The sequence below is a fragment of the Anneissia japonica genome, unplaced genomic scaffold (assembly GCF_011630105.1).
Source record: "Anneissia japonica isolate Jap-2015-1 unplaced genomic scaffold, ASM1163010v1 scaffold496_len188431_cov159, whole genome shotgun sequence".
NCBI lineage: Eukaryota > Metazoa > Echinodermata > Crinoidea > Comatulida > Comatulidae > Anneissia > Anneissia japonica.
This window is the reverse complement of record NW_022710991.1, coordinates 40690-55972: the sequence shown is the minus strand read 5'-3', so window position 1 is coordinate 55972 and position 15283 is coordinate 40690. Positions and strand designations below refer to the sequence as shown.

At 36.1% G+C, this 15283-nt stretch overlaps 3 protein-coding genes across 4 annotated transcripts in view; 1 reads left to right on the top strand and 2 right to left on the bottom strand.

Moving 5' to 3' along the window:
- Positions 1-3418: 3418 nt before the first annotated feature.
- Positions 3419-15283, bottom strand: part of LOC117107207 (phosphatidylinositol-glycan biosynthesis class F protein-like) — a 50061-nt gene continuing 38196 nt past the window's right edge. Inside the window, exon 6 of the mRNA XM_033248814.1 lies at positions 3419-7809. The gene's annotated coding sequence lies outside the window, so the exon portion shown is untranslated. The remainder of the gene's footprint in view (positions 7810-15283) is intronic.
- LOC117107208 lies at positions 8496-12529 on the top strand. Of its 2 annotated transcripts, XR_004445203.1 has the most exons (5): positions 8496-10128; positions 10633-10716; positions 11015-11071; positions 11395-11841; positions 12075-12529. XR_004445203.1 is itself a non-coding variant. In XM_033248815.1 (4 exons), exons 1-4 carry the CDS (start codon positions 9663-9665, stop codon positions 11502-11504), a joined length of 717 nt encoding a protein of 238 aa, XP_033104706.1. In that variant the 5' UTR covers positions 8496-9662; the 3' UTR covers positions 11505-12529. The 2 variants fall into 2 exon arrangements, 1 of the variants encoding a protein (XP_033104706.1); XM_033248815.1 differs by having other exon boundaries at positions 11395-12529.
- On the bottom strand, positions 13908-14417 carry LOC117107204. The gene has a single exon (XM_033248810.1). It carries the CDS (start codon positions 14415-14417, stop codon positions 13908-13910), a length of 510 nt encoding a protein of 169 aa, XP_033104701.1.

The window sequence follows — 15283 nt, the reverse complement described above, 5'->3', positions numbered from 1 at the left end:
AGGTTATGTATTCACCGATGTCACTGTCTGGGTGTCTATTCCAGTTTGTTTTTAAATCTAGTATCTTTGTTGAGAATTGATAATAAAATACGCGACGACTTGGTAACGAAAGCTTGGCGCAAGTTTTTTTAGATCCAGCTGTAGGGGGCGTCCCATTTTTCGTATTCCCACCATGCATTTCGGTGGAACACAGTGGAACACTTTTTTTGTGTGGAGAACTCTATCTTGTATTTCTAGTATCTTTGGTCATCTCCATTGTTTAGCACACATGCTGTCTTGAATTGAGCCTTCAGAAAATCATTCATTCTTCGCTATATTTTTCATAATTTACACGGTTTTTTTTAATTTACTGTGAGTATATTAATCTATAATTCAATTATGGGTGACAAGAAGAGAAGTGGTCGCAAGAAAATTAGAAAATTTAAGAATACAAGAGCAGGCAAGTCTAAGCCTACTGCTGGTAGTGCCAGTGTGACCAAGCCAGCCAGGCTAGGCCTAGCCCCTCAGCCTCAGCCAGAAAGTTAGGGCCTAAGAAACGAAAGTATGTTGATTCCTCTGATTGCAAGGATGGATTTATAATAATGGACATAGCAGTTTTATTTAATTTTATTGAAAATAACATTAGTTGTGATTATTGCGAATCTGGAAGTAATTCACACAATTCTGCTGATGATGAGAAAGTTCAATGCTCTTTTCTACTGGATCAGAGAAGAGGATTTTATAATGAAATTGAAATGTCTGGATGTAAATGGAGTAAGAAATTAGTAACATCTAGTGAAGTAGAATGTGAAACCAGAGGACGAAAGGCTAAAGAAGTGAACATTAGAATGACGTCATATGTACGGTCCATTGGAAAAGGACACGGTGCATTCAATAATTTTTGCATGCACATGAATCATCCGGGACCCATAGTGAAAGGCACATATCAATCTGCTTTTAGAAAATTGCATGAAGCTAATAAGAAAGTTGCTAATGCAAGCACAATGAATGCTGCTAATGAGGTGAAGGCGGCTGCTGGATCTGGTATCAACGAGGTAGTCAATTGTAGAGTGTCATTTGATGGCACCTGGCAACGCCGAGGTCGCAGCAGTCATCACGGTGTTGTTACCGCTATTTCAGCTACGACAGGAAAATGCCTTGATGTTGAGGTTCTTAGCAACATTTGCAAGTCATGCAAAATTTGGAGGAAAAAAGACAAAGAGAGTGATGAATACCAACGATGGAAATTGCGACATACATGCAAGGCTTACCATACTGGCTCCGCCAATGCCATGGAGTCTGTAGGAGCTGTTCGTCTTTTTCTGCGATCCGAACAGAAACATGGTTTGCGCTACACAGAGTACCTTGGCGATGGTGACACGGCATCATATTCCAAAGTTGTTCAAGCTGAGCCATATGGTCCAGATGTGCACATAACAAAATTAGAGTGTGTCGGGCACGTACAGAAACGCGTTGGAGCAAGGCTTAGAAAACTAAAGAATGACAACAAGAGTAAGAAATTTTCAGATGGAAAAGGGATTGCAGGTGCCAAGAGGCTAACAGACAAATTAATAGACACTCTCCAAAATTATTATGGGTTTGCTATCAGGCAAAATGCTGGAAATTTAGCTAAAATGACATCAGCGGTTGAAGCAGTCCTCCGTCATGTTGCGTCGACAGACGAAAACCCCATGCATGAACATTGCCCACAAGATGAAAACACATGGTGTGAATATGTAAAAAATCCTGAACAGTATAAGCACAAACATGGTCTTCCCATCGAAATAATGAAATTTATTGCTCCAGTATTCAAAGATCTGGCAAAGCGAGAATTGCTCGGAAAATGTTTACATGGAACCACGCAAAACAATAATGAATGTCTGAATATGCTTATCTGGGAACGTTGCAACAAAGAGCATTTTGTAGAGTCAAAGGTTATTGAAGATGCAGTATTCAGTGCCTTAATTCACTTTAATGAGGGAAAAGATGGAGTACTTAATGTCTTTCGTGAACTCGGAATCAGTCCTGGAAGTTATACGACAATGATGTGTTCTATGGAAGACTGTCAAAGAATTGAACGTTCAAACAAAAAGTCATCAGAAAATGTAAAAAAAAGGAGAAAACAACTAAGAGCCATTAAAAAAGGCTTCTTAGATGAAGCAAAAATGAAGGAAGGGGATTTGTACACCCCAGGAGGACATTAAATGGACTGAACCCTTGATATTGTGAACTCCGCAATGAAAATCTCTCGTTTTCTCAAAAGTAATAATTTTATATACCATCAATTTTTAAAATGCTATATATCAATAACTACAAGTTATTTTTAAATGAAATTTGGTATGAATAATCCTTACATACTGCTTTATGTCCTAAGGTAATTTTTAAATGAAAAAAAATAAGTGTTATTTGTCATTGGTCAAGGATGAATATATAATTAGCGAAAAAATTTTATGATTTTAAATTTTCTAAAATTATTAATTACAATCAATTATTAAACTAATTAAATTTACCTAAGGACATGTAGTTCTACTTAAACAATAACTGTACAAAATTTCATTGAAATTGGATTATCCAGTGAAAAGTTATGATGTTTTAAGTGATTTTGTAATACGACTCCTCAGTGCTGACCTTTGACCTCCAGGAAGGTCACGTCGATGAATTCTATAATTTTTGACCTATTATATGTAAATATGTGTAAATAAAATACATTGCTCTATTTTAACTCATTTTTTTAGTCATTTGTTTTTTTATTGTTCTACCACCTAAGAAAAATTGGGTCTGGATCTGATCAAACAAAACAATTTAATTTTTTTAACCAAGTGGACGAGATACATGGACGTAGGCCGAACATATCGCCACACACAGCCAATCTTGGAGAGTCGCACGTCAGCAGAAAAAACAACAGCGACACTTTAACTTCAGCGATGGCGGCTAGGCATATGCCGCATATTCATAGTCCTGTCCCTCGGCATCATATAGACCTACTACTACTACAATGACTAGGCCTACTACTAGTACTACGATTTCGACCACCACCAGGGAATTAGGGGGGGCTGGTAGTACTACTACTAAATAAGGTTAAGGGCTGTTGAATCTGAGTTGTGTGATGATGTCATCTACAACTTCATCCTTAAGAAGATGTGGTGATGTCATAATAATTTCCCCAACATATCTTGTCCGTAAATGTATAAAATGGGATACAATCCTAACATTTAGTTAGTCCAAAAGTTCTAAAGTTATCATCAACTTTATTACAAGTCTGCTGTCTGCCGTGGTTCATTAAGTTTATCTATAGACCCGGTCTCGGACACCAGTCTTTCATTCAACTTACTTAGCTGTGGGCTCAGCTTATTCTGTCCACCATCATTTTTGTTCTCTTTTATAATAATTTATCAGATTTTATTAATAAATGTACATATTGTATATAATACTAAGCTATTGCGTTTGCTATTCTCTGTTTGTGCTCTGCATGTAACAGAAATTGGGGACTCGTCCAGGAATTGAAGTTGAACGATCACAACTTGAATTTTATATTTGTATTTTGTGATTTGTAATTTTTAATTAACAACATAGGAACACTAAGGCCTTTGTTGTTGCTTCACCATCCTTGGATGTTTTAGATATACCAAAACACTTTGAGCTTCCAACTACTTCTGCCATGCGGAAGCAAGAAATTCGGGCCACTATTGTCGAGCACTTAGATGATGAGGATATTTTTGAAGAAAATGCTCTAGGACTTATTGCACCAGTTAGTGCTAGCGATTGGCAACTTAAAGAATTGGAATTAAAATTTAAAATGGAACTACAGCTGGAGAAGGAATAACGAAAAAATTATTTAGAGCTAGAAAAAGAAAAGATTCATAATGAATTTAAGCTTAAGTAATTACAGCTAAAATCTCAGGCTAAAACAGAGGTACATACTCCTAAATTTGATGTTAACAAAAATCTCCGCCTTGTACCTCCTTTTAAGGAGGATGATGTTGAAAATTTTTCCTTCATTTTGAAAAAGTATGAATTGGCCAGAAGATAAACTGACACTCCTTTTGCAGAGCGTATTAATTGGGAAGGCAAGGGACGTTTACTCTGCCATTTCTGTTAGCCAAATTGCTGACTATAGATTAGTAGAAAAATCCATAAATTTTGTTGTCTAAATCACCTGTTGGGTAATATTCTAAATAAGGTTAAGGGCTGTTGAATCTGAGTTGTGTGATGATGTCATCTACAACTTCATCCTTAAGAAGATAATGTCATTCCCAAATTCATCTTAAAGTTAGTAAATTCATCAAATTCATAATGAATTTAAGCTTAAGGAATTACAGCTAAAATCTCAGGCTAAAACAGAGGTACATACTCCTAAATTTGATGTTAACAAAAATCTCCGCCTTGTACCTCCTTTTAAGGAGGATGATGTTGATAAATTTTTCCTTCATTTTGAAAAAGTATGAATTGGCCTGGCCAGAAGATAAACTGACACTCCTTTTGCAGAGTGTATTAATTGGGAAGGCAAGGGACGTTTACTCTGCCTTTTCCGTTAGCCAAATTGCTGACTATAGATTAGGAGAAAAATCCATCCTTAATGCCTACAAACTCGTTCCTGAGGCATATCGTCAAAAATTTCGCAACCTCCGAATAAATATGGGACAGACTCATGTACAGTTTGCCAGGAAAAAAGAGAAATTATTTAATTGATGGTGTGGTTTTGAAGATGCACAAACCTTTGTTACGCTAAAGCAGTTAATGTTCGTTGAAGAGTTTAAATGAACGTAGGATAAACTCATTAGAAGAGGCTGCTAGAGCGGCTGATGATTATGCATTAACACATAAACTGTCATTTGCATCGAAATCCAAGCCAGGGTCTGGTGGGGATGTTAAATTAGGTTAGGGTTCTATCTACAACTATTATACTTGTCAACTCCAAGCCATTAGATTATAAATCAGGAGCTAAGTTTTCACAGGGGTCAGGAGGCAAGCACTCTGGTCCTAGTTGTCACTACTGTAAAAGCCTAGACTATGTCTGAGTGTTTTGCCTTAAAAAGAAAGGAAGCTTAAAAAATAGGCCTTTATATATATTTTGTGTCATAATTTGATTTGTTTGATTTGAATCCCCAATTGCAATTGAAAAGTTAGGGAAGACAGCCACCTATTTGAACGGGCGTTAGGAGAAGCTTTAAAGGGAACGATAATAATTAAAGGTAAAATGTTTGCGAAGTCATGTTTCATATTTTTAAAATTGACTCGCTTGCTCCACCTGGTGCTGTAACCAGTCTTCTACACAACCCATGGTGAAGACAGATGATTTACTGGTTTACCCGCTGCACAGGACATGACTTTTGTAAGCGTGTGGGTACAGAATAATTGCTAGTCATTTTTTTTTTTTAATTAATTCAAAATAACAATTTTTCATTCTCAGGTCCCGAAGATGCCTCCATTCAGGAAGCTCATGTAAGTGGAGATATAGCGATGTCAATAGATGAGTTGTAATCAACCCAGAAAGACTAATGGTTCCAAGATTAAGGGGAACTATTGTCAGAGCGGTTCGAAAAGAAGGTATGTACAGCTAGTATTCATATACCGGTATTATGAATTTATTTTATCAGTAAATTAGGATATGTAACTCGCTTTATTAAAGAGCAACATTTAGCTCAGCCAGTAGTTTATACTTGGACAACATCGGACAACTGTTTTTTGCTCATTTTTGTAGGCTATTCAAAAATGAGTAAACACAAAACATGGTTTTCTCCTATTTTATACTGTGCAACATTACTAAAATGTCATTTTGTCTTGCAGGAATTCATATGGGAAAGCCGTTTTGGAAAACAGCAAAGAAGCCAGAATGGTGGCCAAATGATGTGCTTTCGCATCACCAAATACGAACGATAAAGGTACAAACATCATAAAATCATTTTGCTTTTGATAAACTTCAAGGAGGTAGTTAACCAGTTGAAATATTATTGATATTTCCTACTAGTGATAAGACATGATCGCATAGTGGCATACTGTATGATTTGATTATGTTTCTGAAATATAAAAAAAAATAATGAGGATAATAAATTTTTGTACATAAACAACAATGTCTTGCAATTACAGTTGTTTCAGGAGGGCAAGTGAAATGATTTACCAGTAAGTTGTAGTTGAGTTATTTAGGAATAGCACCAAAACCACAGAATATGTTAAATTACATTTTTTAAAGTAGAATTAAAGTGCTAGAGGTGGGATGGTGGCTGACAGACCTCCACTTGAAGGCTCATCTAGTTGCATTTTATTAAAATACCATCCAATATTCAGCACAAATAATGTTTAACAGATATGCCATAAGTTTGTTATAGTTAATAGCTTGCTTCTGGAGATTTATCTGTAATTTGACCATCACCCATCAGTAGACAGTATTTTAAACAGAAAAACATTAAATTCCTCAGAGCTTCTTTTCTTTAAGAAGAATAATAACAACAAAAATAATTACATTACAACCAACTGGTATTGAGAAAAATACCAAAACAAGTTTTTGGGATCTTAGGTAAATAAATTTAGGCTTTGCCTGAAGCATTCAAAACTGTTGTGTTGTTTTTAAAAACTATTAGTTATATGCTTTCACATCGTTTGTTTGGTAGGAATATAGTAATACAATAAGTATAGTAAATATTAACAATGACGTTAGTACAGTATTATATACTGTTAAATAATATTAGTAGCAACCTTGCAAATCCTTAATGATTCTTTAAAAAATGTATTACGGTATGTTTTTAGACAAGGGCACATTAAAGTTACAACTAATTGAAATTGTGAACGCATACCGCCTGCACATGGGAATAGAAGCATACCGCCTGCACATGGGAATAGAAGATCAAACAGCAGAAGACATAACAAAAGGTACTATTTGTCTTTATAAACACAAAGTTTTGATTACTTTTCACAGTCCTTTGCTTTTAGAAATACGACAATCATTTTTGCTAAATTTAAAAATTAAAATTACTTTATATTAACGACAAACACAAAGCTATATTCCGACGTTGACTTGCCTAACGATTTTACGGATTTTACAAACCAGCATGTCAAAGCAAAAGCAACAGCAAAGTGACCTCACACGGTCTGTTTAGCCATTAGCAAGGTAGGCCTAGTCCTAACTTTATACTATAGATACTTAGGCCCCTAGGTAAAGCATATAAATTATAGTTAGTCAGGTATAAAGTAATCATTGAGGTTATCATTAGTAATAACAGTTTTATTTAGCCTTGGCTTCCTAGGCAGCGTTGCCATTGTGGATGGCCTCAGATTCACACACCCTTCCCAGCCGTATTACTACCGACTAGCCTTTGTTCAACACTGTAATGAATTGGTAAAGTTGTCGACTTGTATAACAGACATAACTTGCATCGCACAAATCACATTTAAAGTGGTATCCACGCACTGTTTAATATATCTGTGATAAATGCATCTGTGTATTCTTCAATTTTTGCTCTTTCTGCTTGTAATACAGAGAAAAAACGTTTTGTCTTATTTTAATATATTACTTATTGTACTGTATATTTAAGTCAATTTATGACAGTTCTATTTCAATTACAGAAGATAGTGATTCAAACCAGCTGAAGACACAAACAAACAAATGGACGACGCAAACAACCAACCAGATAACGCAAACCAGCCGACTTTAGACACAACCCCACCAAATGATGACGCAAACAAACCAGCTGACTACACAACCCCACCAAACGGTGATGCAAACAAACCAGCTGACGACGCAAACAACAACGGACGGCGCAAACCAGCCTACTGACGATCATTGCCATTGGGTAAGTACAACTCCACACATAAAGTTACAAATATTATGATTTTCTGGAATAAAAGAAAAAGATAATGTTTAATTGTAAAATGCTATTTTAATTTTATTCTGTTTTACAAATAGTATATAATAATACCAGCATTTTTTTCTTCATTATAATTACAGCTATCAAACTTTCACTAAGTCCATCTGTTATTGCTGAAGTCTTTGGTGATGATGGTGACCAAATTTTCAACAGCACTTCCATAAGTAAGTATCTAAAATGCGTACCTTCTTGAGTATTACAGCACCATTGAAAAAATAAAATTGGAATATAAATCGAACTAAAATTTTAAAAAGAAAATAATTTTTCCTTCTTTATTCAAAAAAAAAAAAAAAAATTTGATAAAAAATGGCATTTAAATTGAACTAGGATTTCATAATCAATGAAAAATGTTATTTTGTTGACTTCTTGTCGACCCAATACGATTTACTCTAACTCTATTGTTCAGATAGGTATCAATCAAGCAAAGGTCTTTTTGTCATTGTATTTATTTACCTTTGGTTAATATTGATGATAACCATAATAATATTAATATAGGTTATTAATATAGAGCCTTATAATCTCTTAGATGCCAATTATATGCCTATAATGTAAATGCTTCGTTGGCTTGTTGACAATTATAATTTCTGTCTATGTTCAATATAACTTATTATTGTATACATTATGTTTACAGATGATGACCAGTGAAAAGCTAATCTGTACTCCTGTGGCCAAGAAATTGAAAAGCTTCGTGGGATTTGGTTCTGGCCAGAATGTAATGATGCATAACCAGACATAACTCCTTGCTAACTCCCGTCCAGGACTGAACACAAGTACTACAACCAATGTTAGCCAGCAGGGACCGTCATTAATAGCGAGCCAGTTCAGCAGGTACCCCCCAATGGCGTCGTTATGGTTGGAGGTTTGCTACCTTTGAGCAGTGAAAGATACATGAGTACTGTTGGGTGTGGAAAAAAATAAAAACCCCACTAGAATGGTAAGAAAAATTTTTGACATTTTTTTCTCCCCAGCAGAAATGGCCAAATCTAACTTATATGGGTCAAAAAAGGAGAATGGCCAAACTGTGGAACGGCCGGCATTATCACCCAGGCAAGCAAAGGCGATATTTTGCCAGATTGATAAATAATTTCCAGGCTCGCCTGTAAACAAATACACAGAATTGAAAGATGCGGTGAATGGCAAATGCCGCCAACAGGAAAAGGAAAAGAGCCTCTTGTAGATATTAATTGGCCATAGAGCACCAATGAGACCGTGCAACATGCCGTTTCAAGATGTTTTATCCGAAATACGAGTTTTTGAACGGGAACGAAGAAAGAAACCAAATTACGCACACCCCACCTCTGCACTATCATCTCCCGAGACAACTAAATATGTCCCGACCAACCAGAACAGCAAAGTTACCATACTACGAGAACCGGTTTAAGGTATGGAAAGAAAAATGAGTTTCCTTACTGCGAAATTACAAGCTAAGGAATTGGCACAACAAAACGTAACACATTCATCATCAGTGGTTTGCCACAGATGTGGTCAGAAAGGACACAGGCTATGTTCACACACATGGCGTAGCCTACGCCTTTGTGTGTGAACTAGGCATTGGTGTTATTAAAGCCACTCACTACACCACGTCCTTGGCGTTATTAACGCTACCTGCAGACCCCAGATTAGCTAACGCCAGTGATGCTTGAATGATTTTGACCTCAGGTCAAGAGATTGGCCAATCACGATTAATTTTGCAATAACTAAACAAGCTAGCTATGCTAGAACTGAAAGCGTGCGAACAGTTCACGGTGTCTTTCTTGAGTGATTTTATTTTGAGAGTGCAGGCCTATTGTTTGGATAAGAAAAGTCTATTTGTATTTCACAATGATGGTTAAAAGCAGAGTAACATGGAGGGCTAACGAAGTCAGCGACCTAATTGCGCTTTGGGGCAGTCCTGAATTTCGCGACAGGATAGAGGTGAGGAATTGGAAGTCAAGCGCTGGCAATCAGATGGCTGTTTTTAAAGAAATGGCTGAACGTCTACACCGCCTTGGTCATCCAAAAAAGGACGGCCATCATGTACAAACAAAAATAAAGGGACTCCGGGCTTCTTTCAAAGCCGTCAAAGATAAAATGAACAAGTCAGGTGCAGGGACCGACAGCCTGGGCGATTTTGAATATTTCGAAGAAATCAACAACATTCTGGGCCATAGGCCAAACGTGAACCCTTCTCCTCTAACAATCGGAGACTTGTCCGTTTCACGTGAAGTCGGACTGGCGGGCAACCGTATGCCTATGCCCAGTGGCCAGAGGCCTAGGCCTGCATCCTGCAACAGGATAAGTGAAAATGGTATGTATATACTATTAGTATTAAATACAGCTTTACAATTGTTTAATTGTTGATTACACATTTCATTAGAGTAGGCTAGGCAATTTGGCTTCAGCTTATTTTGAAGATGTCATTCCCACTGCCCTCCCCATCGCAAAATAAAATTGGTTTTACTGCGGGCTGGATCAGTTCTTGTCTAGGCATAGCCAGCTAGAGACTAGGCTTGCTAAACTTTAACAGTGGAATCTCCAAATGTCATCACTAGGTTTTGGCCTATCTATCATTAGTAATATTATTTTGCAAGCAGATCACGTGAGATTGATTTACAATGAATATGCTATGGTTGTTTGAGCACTAGGCTTAGTCAACAATCGTTGAATAGTACATTATCATCTCCAGAAGAGACGAAAAAAAAAATATATTCTACCCCATTGCACTCATGATCAACCATTATGTATATACTATACTAATATATATCCAATGTATATGTTCCAATTTTATTTTATTACAAATATTACATTTCAGAGAACAATGCGAGCAAAGACAGTGTGTCCCCGGTCGACTTTCTTCGGCGACCAGGTAGTAGTTGTGGTAGGAGTAGTGGAAATAGTAGGTGCTACTAATTGTGATACTAATTTAATTTTTTAATTTACTGTAGCATTTTCCTCATTAGTTGTGCACACCTAGTATGGGCAGGCGAGTGTGTGTGTAACAAACTGCATTGGCAATATGGCTAAAATATAAAATTCCCAAAAACTTTATTGTTTGGACATGATCAAAAAGCATACAGAAATAGTGATATTTCCAGTAAAGTTGTTGTTTCCGGTAAAGTTGTTTCCATTTTTTGCAAGGCTATTATAGAATATATTTGTTCGTAACATGGTAACATGCAGTATTTGTATTGCAGGTGATGATGCACTCCCGACGTTCAAAGGTGTTCCGTATAGTCGAGGAATGATTATTGGTGAAGATACTTTTTGCAAACTTATATCACCTCCTGTAGGAATTTTTTTATCTGAGCTTATTGTTTCTTCTTAAATGTTCTATTAAATAAGTTCAAAACCCATGGTAGCCACTGTCATTGAAAGAAAATAATGTAAAATGGAGATATTTTGTATTTAATACCTACCTGAAAATGGAGTTTTAATTAGGCCCTCTTGTTGATTTTACTGTATGGATGTTTGAACTTTTAATTTTGAGTTGCCATTGTCAATAAGGATAAATTGTCAATTGAGATGAAATTGTTTTCGGCAGATGATTAATATTGTATAAACTGTTACTATTTAGGGTTTGAAGATTGGTATGCAGAAGATGATGCGATGGAATCTGCATCGCTTGGCACAAATTCTGAAGGCAAGTACAGACTACTAAAAATATATAAATTGGCAGAGCATTAAATGTATCCTATTTATTGAACATGATTATTGAACATGATTATCTAAACATTGTGTATTTATCAACAATTGCACTTGACAATGTAATTTGTTCTTTTTTTTACAGAAGAATTAACAAGCGAATAATTTGCATTTTGGCGTAGCACTTGGCTTGTAAACTCTTAATATTTTCTTTTTATTATTAGTTTAACTGAAAATCAAATGCATTGTTCTCCATAAGGTCACAATGGTGAAGTGGGGGATGATGTATTGGGAACTCCAGACTCATCAAACAAAGTAGATGAAGTGGAAGGAGTGGATGAATCTGTGCCAGAAACGCCTGTCACTGGAGAACCGAGAGGTATTTATTTTTTTTATGTCACCAGTTTCTTTCTAGTGACTTTGATACATATGATTAAATAGATTCATAAATTTAGAATATGTACATCTTTTCATGTAATGTGTGTCAGTAATACACACAATGTATAGTCCCTTAATTCTAAACTCATTTGGAATTAAAACATGAATGTTGGAAAAATTTGGGTAATAGCATCAGCAATTTAAAAATTTGTGCATTTGGCTATATCATTCCAGATAAAAAGCGAAGACTACTAAGTGGGACAAAAAAGGATAGGGCCATTGACGCTGTGAGCAAAAGAATAAAAGAAGCATCAGATTCTAACTGGCGTAGAATGTCATCCATGTATGAGCGAATGCGGGAAGAAGACAAAGCTGACAGGGCAGAAGAGCTGCAGATTATGCGTACGATGACGTCGGTGTTAGAGAGGAGCTTGCAGGATAGAAGAGAGGAAAGAAGAGAGCCAAGAGAAGCAATGATGGAAGACAGACGCGCAAGAGAGGCTTCGATGACTCAGCTTTTCTCAATGATTCGTCCACATCAACCACAACAACCACATCAATATCAGTACAACAATCACTATACACAATTGCAATAGTTTTCTCTTCTGCATGACCTTAAAACAACTCCTGAATTTCTAGAATTAGATTTTTATACATTGCTTACTTTTCAAACTGTGCATACAGAATATGCAGTAATGCTCAGGGGCGGATCCACATATGTCCATTCTTTTTTTCTTCTTTTTTTACCTCCCAAAGGGGGGGGGGGAGCGGTCTCCCCCTGAATCCACCCCTGATACTGCAATATTTAATATATTGCTACAGTATATTTTTGTACAGTATTTGTAACTTAAAGGATTACTTAGTTTTCTTGTTTTGTAGTTTTTGCTATATATTTTCATTATATTTTGTATACACATTTGAAACACTTTTCTCTACATGACCCTGAAACAACTCTCAAATTAATTTCTAGAATTGTTTATAAATTGCTTACTTTTCAAACTGTGCATACCAAAGACAACCAGTAGTGCTGCATATTTCATATATTCCTATGGTGTATTTTTTTATTTGTTTTTTCATAGTTTTTTTCTATATATATTTTTCTAAATTTATTCCACATATTTAATGTTACATGATTGCAATAGTTTTCTTGTCTCCATGACCTTGAAACAACTCTGAAATCAGTTTCTAGAGTTTTGTACACTGCTTACTTTCAAACTGTGCATACCAAAGCCATCCAGTAATGCTGCAATATTTCATATATTACTATGGTATATTTTTGTATTTGTAACTGAATTTTTACTTGTTTACTTTAAATATTTTCCTAAATTTAGTTGACATATAATTCTTGTTAATTTCATTGTTTTGTTATATAAAACTTGCAATGACAGTATTGGTGTGTTGAAGATATTTTAATCTGTTTACAGTAATAATGATTCAGGTTTTAAAAATATACTTTTCAAAAATGGAGTTTGTATTCCTGTTGATATTCAGAAAATAGCTTGTTTTTCTGTTGATAATCTTATACCTTAATAAATTTTTTTAATGGTAACATATATCATGCTGTGTTGCTTAATGTGTCTATACACCTTAGCAGTCTGCTACACATCGCCGCATGTTTTGAAGTTGTTGATGCTGTCATGAGGGTACTATAGCAGGAAGGAACTGCATTTGTCTTATTGTTGCGTATACTGCATGTGTGTAATAAGCACAATGTATTACAGTAGAACGTGATGACGTAACTAAGTCTTCTGTGCATGCAAGGACATTTAATTTGGTCAAATCCATGTACGTAGAGAACGTAGTAGTCCCGGTTGGACGGTCGCACATGAGTGATTATGTCATCATGTCGTCGAACAAATCAAAAGCTCCCTATTATTACCGAGAATGCACCATTTTGACCAATTGTAAATGGACAAAAGGTTAAAATCAAGTGGTTTAATCTACAGGTGTTTGTAATTGAGTACACTTATCAGAGACATTGATTGTTTACTGAAAATAATAATTTATTATATCACACAGTAGCATACTTTACAAATTGATGCCTTGTTAAAACCAACAGGTATGTTTTCACATATTTTGAAAATACCTCACAAGTGAATCCCTTATACGTTCTCCAGAAGCAGTTGGTTGTTGCCTACGAATTTGTTCCATTGGACCATCGAGCTCAACAACTTCATCTAGTGCCTGGGGATAGGCAACATTTGATGCTTCGCAAATGTTGTGCCAAGTGCAGCATGTCTGCACTATAGACCTTAGATTGGTTATCTCATGCTCGTTCTCTTTGAGCAGCAATCGCCACCTGCCTTTCAGACGACCAAATGCTTTTTCAACCGTCATCCTTGTTGCTGAAAGTTTGTAGTTGTACAAAGTTTTTTCTCTGTTAAGATTCCCTCTACCTATCAAAGGTCGCATGAGGTTGGGCAGCAGAGGGTAGGCTGGATTGCCTATTATCATTAGAGGCACAGCACTACCCTCAATTTGCACAATCGACTCGGGCCTAAATAAAGTTCCATCTCTGAGCTTAGTACTCAAAGGCGACAAGTTGAAAATCCTAGCATCATGGACACTTCCAGGCATGCCCACAAAAGTATTCATAAATTTACCATCTACATCCGCCGTAGCTTGGAGAACTATGGAGTATGATCATTTGTGATTGAAGTAGTCCTGGGCGTGTTCCATGGGTGCAAATATTTTTTAATGTGTGCCGTCTATTGCACCTGCAACCTGCGGAAATCCTCTTTTCATTTTGAATTTCTCAACCATGTCCTGTAAAATAAAAATGAGAATGAGAGAAACAAAAATTTATGTTTTCATCATGCATTAGCCTACAATCAGAAAGGCCTTTCAAAAAATTCCCAATTAGATGCAAAAATGTTAGTGCAAGAAGCTATTACCTACTGTATAGGTAATAATTTCTTGGTTGAAACAGTAAGTATTAGTACAGAAAAAAAGAAGACACTGATCCTGATTTCCACTTAAACCTAAATGGTTTGGGAGAGGATTGTCTCGGGAGGTTTTTTTTTTTTCATACCAAAGTGATACCGTACTTACCAAGAGCTCTTGTCCTTCTGGCACACGAATAAACTTTGGCATCAAAACTCTCTCAATGACTCTACAAATTTCATGAAAAATTTGACATGCCGTTGACCTTGCAACACCAAACTGATTGGAGATGCCTCAAAATGACAAACCTGTAACGAGCCTATACAGGGTCAGAGCCAGTCGTAGCTCCAATGTAAAAGCTGCCCGCATTCTTGTATTTTCCCACTCGACGTGTGGTCTTAAATGCTCTGCTATGTACATGAAGGTAGCCTTGTCCATTCTGAAATGTTAAAACAATGTAAATATAATAATTTTGTTTATTTCTTTATTAATACCAATTTCAGTCGTAGTAGGTACACACAGGTACAGTAGTTGACAAGCACCAAGCCTAGGCTAGGCCT